This window comes from Antrostomus carolinensis, unplaced genomic scaffold, assembly GCF_000700745.2.
Source record: "Antrostomus carolinensis isolate BGI_N321 unplaced genomic scaffold, ASM70074v2 scaffold23056, whole genome shotgun sequence".
Taxonomy (NCBI): domain Eukaryota; kingdom Metazoa; phylum Chordata; class Aves; order Caprimulgiformes; family Caprimulgidae; genus Antrostomus; species Antrostomus carolinensis.
The window spans coordinates 43668-49282 of NW_010322847.1; the positions used below are offsets into that span (position 1 = coordinate 43668).

Genomic DNA, 5615 nt, shown 5'->3' on the forward strand with positions numbered 1-5615 from the left:
CAGGAATACTGCACAATTTGTTCTCAGTGATTTACTGGAATTTTATAAATGCAGAATATTACTCTCCTTTTGCCCATAGGTTCTTGCCTGTGTGCAAGCTCTGATGGAGCAGTTGGGTCTGGTTTTAGCATTTTACCATAAACCAAATTCCATTGCTCTTTTGCCTTTTTTTGTTGTTGTTTTTGCTTATCTGTTAGCAGAAAGCATTATACTACCTTTTGGCATTTAAGAATCCACATTACATCTCAAAAGTAAGATTTGATCCTCCTTTCTTTTACATACAACTGTTATTCTCAGCTGCTGCCTTTTTGCCTTCACTCACTCAAGATTTCCATGTGTTCTGTGAGCTTTATGAGAGAATTACTAACAGGTCTTTAGAGAACCTTGGCTGATGACTGAATAAGTGATTCAGATTTTCAAAGGCCATTTATTACCTTATTTCTGACAAGGCAAGTCACTGCCTCGGTCTACACATTCATCACTGTCTTAACTTAGCCATTTATTTGGTACCAGTTCCCCTGCTCCTGCGTTAGTACAGAGCAGGACTGCCAGAGCTGCTTGGCATCAAGCACGTCACTGCTGGAGCATGGTGAGCTGAAACAAGGGCTACCACAGGCCATCGTTCAGGTGTTTACCTGAAATTTGATTAATTTGTAGTTTAAGAGACCTTAAAATTAAGCAATGTCAACTATATCAATAAGTAATGGATAAAATCTATTTTTGGATCAGCTAGTTTGCATTTCTTCCTATATATTATGTTTGTTATGTTGGTCTAGAGCCAGGGACCAGGAAATACATCCGAACTACTGCTCCAGCTGGAAGTATCTTAGCTCCCTAATTTAGTAGGCAGGTAGTTTTTAAATTTGAAAGTGAATCCTTGACATGTTATGATTGCATGAACAAAACTTTGGTTTATTCTGTGGCTTTAACTTACAGTATTAATTTTTGTCCTCAGAGAGAAGACGCAGTACAAATTAAATGTGAAAAAATAAGTAGGCTTCTTAGTATTGGATTAAAATTGATTACTTGTATTCTCCTTTATCTCTAACACCTGTCTTTGGTTCTCAATTTAAGGGCAAAAATGCATTTTTCAAAGACCTTACTTCAATTCAGCTGCTACCTAGTGGGGATATGGATCCAAACGTGTTATCCATACGACAACAGGTAGGTTTAAGTTTTGTACTGAAAGTTCTTAAACTTCTAAAGTTTCAAGTAATACTGAAGTAACCTCCTATTTTTGCTTCCAAGTTTTTGGCCAAAGTTGTGAGTGCAGCAGTTCAAGCACTGTGTTCATCGCAAAAGGCCAAAGAAGTCTCTGAAGAGGACCTGTTTCCTTTTGAAAAGGGGAAGAATTGGCCAACTTTGGCTGCGGACCTGGCTCAGTATCTTCAAGTCTCTGATGATGTGGTCAAAAGGCATTATGTCTGTGAACTGTATAGTTATGGGATGGATCATCTTGGTGAAGAGGTAATAACAGCTTTTAACGATTTTAAATCAGTACAGCATTATGTCAGATATTCTGCTGAAATTACGTTTTCACTTGCAGGTAACACAAGAAACAGGCTCAAAACTATTTGTCCTTTTAGTATTAAGAAGCTTGTTTAGATAACAGCTTTTCAAGCCACCAGAGAAGCGAGCTGTGTCACAGTGAAACGGTTTCTAGTTCCTTCTATTTTTCTATTTTCAGGCCTTTCTTCAGGTGACTGACAAAGAAGTGCTTGCATCCCAGCTGCTCATACTGGCTGGACAGAGACTGGCCTTTGCTTTACTTCATATACAGACAAAGGAGGGTATGGAACTCCTTGCTAGGCTTCCTCCAACGCTATGTACTTGGCTCAAAGCTATGGTAAGTTAAGTTTGATGTAGGAAAACAGGTTGATTTTTCAGAAGCTTCTGTTCACCAAGATAGAGATGAATGGCCCTTTCCTACTAATGGAAACAAGAATTTGTTCTCCTTTTCCTGGTGCTAGTTTGTTTTCATGAAGGGTAAAGCAGTTTCATGGGTCAAAGCATCAGCTTAATTGAGTTAATAAATCTTAGTAATCTGTTTTATACATGTTTGGGAGGGCTTATATGCAGATGATCATCGTAAAATCACTCAAATGCCGTGTTTATTCTTTTATATAGGACCCCCAGGAACTTCAAAATGTCGATGTGCCAATTGCAACAACAGCTAAACTACTTAACAAAGTCATAGAGCACTTACCGGAGAATCATGGGCAGTACAGCCTTGCCTTGAACCTGATAGAGGCTGTAGAAGCCATCTCATCCTGACGGTCTCGGTTAGCACAGCTCTGCTATATCGTGGTATAATGCATGATTTTACACCATCAGGCTGAACTTTACAGAAGGAAACTTCCGTGTGGCTCTTGTTAAACAACAAAAAGAACAATGCTCCCCATCCCAGAGTTTCAGAAGGTAATTTTAAATTGGAGTATATTTTAAATTCTGCACTAGTACAAGGATGTTTAGTTTCTAGTACACTTGTCAGTATCTGAAATGCTTTGTTATTTATTTCTGACTTGAGCGCTTTTTGCGGTAGTCTGACCTGGGTAGATTTGACAGCAGTTTTAGGCTATTTAACAAAATCACATCTTGTGAAAATCTGTATTTCACGCTGGCGGTAACTGCTGCAGTTTCAGTGTTCCATGTCTGATTTGTTTTTCAAAACAAGCTGTAGAATTACACTCAAGAGAAACTTCAGTCTGAAGTTACCATGTAAAGCCAGGACTGTTTTTTCAGGAGCTAGAACTGGTGTTGGGCTCATGCCTTGTAACCGCATTATACGTGACAGTGCCGACTGCACTAGACGTAGGACGAAACGTGCTGGGGCCTTAAGCAAAGGGGGAATTGCCCATGTGAGAAACAGCTGGGGAAGGAGAATCCACTTCTCCAGACACAAATACGGACTCATCTTTTAGTCCAGATCTCCCACTATTGTCTGTAGGGTTCTGGGCTTCAGCTAAAACTGGATTTACATCCCTCTCCTTTGTTATTAAGCTCTGCTGAGTTTAAGTAGGTCAAGGAATGTCTCACTGTAAGATTGTTCCCCCATCTTATCACTGTAGAAGATGTAGTACGCTATAAATCTCTGCACATGTTACCCTGTAGTCAAAAACTGCTTAAATAGTTGACCCACCTTCACTGAAGATCTACAGTACTGAGTACTTTAGCCTTAAAAAAACCACTTTTATTTACAGTACCTACAGGGAATCATATAGTGAGTATCCTCACTCTTGGGGTGGTATTAAACATGATTATCTTGCATCAGTTAGTACTGTTTACTTTCTATCTGAAGGAAGCTAGCTGAGAAAAATGAAATTGGTGTAAACTGGTTTTGTCTTCAAGTCAATAATTTCAATTAGCTCTATCTTGTAACCTGTTCCTCTTGCATTACGTGTAAGAAGCATTCATAGTATTCTGCCTTGCTGGAGACAGAACTTGGTCTTACCTTTCTGAAGTATGTGCTGCTGTTATCTAAGGGTTAGACTCCCCTTAACAAAAAGGTTATGGAGGTGGCTTGTTCTGCACAGCCGCCTTCACCTGTTCAGCATCCTCAGTTCTAATAACTGCACTTCAATGTAGCTGATGAAGGCTTTGTGAAAAGTGGTGATACTAAATGTTGACTTCCTACATTGATATGAGATCAGACAGAGTAAAGAATAATAATTCCAGTAAGAATGGTCTATGTTTTAGGTACTTCTGTACTCACTTCCATAACTGAGGTTAAAACAGCTGTAGGGGAGAAATGGAAGGAGGCAAAGCTCGTACAGGTGCCTTTGCCTGACAGCACTTCAGACTGCTGCAGAAATGAGTATGCTAGAGATTGGGTCAGCGTGGAACCTGAGGAAAACCAACAGTGTTTCTTAGTTGCATTACATTCCTGGATCCTGGTACAGCTGTGTAAAGGATTTTACCATAACTGAGTATCATGTCAGAGCTGACACACTACACCAATCAATCTGTAATGTATTGTAAGTAATACTCTGTATATAGTGCTATTTTGTGTCTAATTTGCTGTGGATTTGTGTAAATTGATTAAATAAAATTTGAGGTTTCATTGTGTCTTTTCCTTCTTTTTAGGGAATGGTGGTCACTGCCTCTTCTGTTCTGTTTTACAGGAGGAGTAGGTACTCCAGGGTACAGAGGACTGGTTCTCTGGGGTTCCACAACTACCTGCTGACAGTATAAAAATTAAGCAATAGCTGGTTTACTGTTGAGCTTCACTTAAATGGAAGTGAACTTCAAAAGAACAGAGGTTGCTAAAAACAAGTAAAATCAGTCATTTTGAACCACCCTTTTTATTAAGCTGAAAAGTGATATACACAATTAGGTATATATGTACATAATGTTCCTCCCAAAACACATGATACTTCTGCTCAGGCTGGGGCTTAAGCATCTGGTACACAAACCTTCCAGTCTGCCCCCACTTTTGTATACCTCAATATTCATGACTTTGGAGTGGCTTGTGCATAGGCATTTCATCTTCATGTGCTCCCTTTTCCAGCAAGGACGTTCAGGCACCGTGGGCAGGGAGTGCTTGGGGAATCAGACGTGTACCTCCTGCAGCGAGGGCATTTAGCTTTGGCAATGGGGAGGGCTATAACTTTGTATGAAGATTCTTCACGGATAACACCACCTGTTAAGGCAAGCATTAGTACTGAGGTCACAGAGGTGTAGTTAGCATGCTCAACTCTACATACAAAGCAAAAAACAAAGTATGTTGTAGTGCAGGAAGAACCCAGCTGCTTAGCACAGTAGCCTGTCTGGAATAGTCCTCTTACCTTCCAAGTTAATCAAGAAGGTCCCTTGGATGATGTTTGCATCTGCAGGTGTTTCTTTAGGTAGCTCACTCAGCAGGGTTGTCTGGGAAGCCATCATTATTTCATTCAGCTGTGAAACACTAGAAGTTTCTTCAGCTTGTAGAGCCTAGGAAAGAGAGCTAATTTTCAGACTTGCAACCTGTTTTTGTTCCTCAGCATCCTCGTCCTCAAAAGTGTTGAAGCAAAAGTAGAATTAGTGTGTACGTGATTGCAGCAGCTGTCATAGCCTTGGCAGGAAGAAAACACAAGTTTGTTTATGCATGCACATGTGCCTGTGTGTGTCTAAATATATGCATAGATATATATAATTATGTTTAAATCTAGCATCAAAACTGAGGTCTGTCACTGCACGCGCTAAGATGCTCCATTCTTTAGAACAAATGCTGTGACAGTGGTTCCTAATCAGAGTGGATGATATGAACCAAGAGGCTAATTTACATACTTATTCTAAGAGTAAGAGTTATAGATGTGAACTGCAGGGTCCAAGGTTCCCTCTGCAGATGTTTTCAAGTTATTTTGACCCTCTCATCAAGAGGGAAGAGCAGTTTTTGGAGTGCTCTTTTTGGAAAAGCACTGCCAGTGGCACTAGGACAGGTGTTTTCAAGGAGTCCAGACTTAGAGGTCAGTCACTAGTAGCACAGCTCAGGGGTCAGGATGGGACCCAGTACCGTTTAACATATTAATAACCTGGATGATGGGGCAGAGCACACCCTTAGCAAGGTTGCTGATGACACAGTGCTCAGAGGAGTGGCTGACTGATACACCAGATGGCTGCACCCTGGGGACTTCAGC

General features: G+C 40.5%; 2 protein-coding genes across 2 annotated transcripts in view; one reads left to right on the plus strand and one right to left on the minus strand.

The window, feature by feature from the left end:
• RAB3GAP2 (RAB3 GTPase activating non-catalytic protein subunit 2) overlaps positions 1-4073 on the plus strand; it is a gene marked incomplete at its 5' end in the record, with an annotated part of 36621 nt that extends 32548 nt beyond the window's left edge. The window contains 4 exons of the mRNA XM_010170410.2: positions 1075-1164; positions 1249-1467; positions 1688-1846; positions 2128-4073. Of these exons, the coding sequence (XP_010168712.2) occupies positions 1075-1164; positions 1249-1467; positions 1688-1846; positions 2128-2274 (615 nt within the window). The remainder of the gene's footprint in view (positions 1-1074; positions 1165-1248; positions 1468-1687; positions 1847-2127) is intronic.
• A 213-nt stretch (positions 4074-4286) lies between these two features.
• Positions 4287-5615, minus strand: part of IARS2 (isoleucyl-tRNA synthetase 2, mitochondrial) — a gene marked incomplete at its 5' end in the record, with an annotated part of 29380 nt that continues 28051 nt past the window's right edge. Inside the window, 2 exons of the mRNA XM_010170411.1 lie at positions 4287-4639; positions 4785-4929. Of these exons, the coding sequence (XP_010168713.1) occupies positions 4488-4639; positions 4785-4929 (297 nt within the window). The remainder of the gene's footprint in view (positions 4640-4784; positions 4930-5615) is intronic.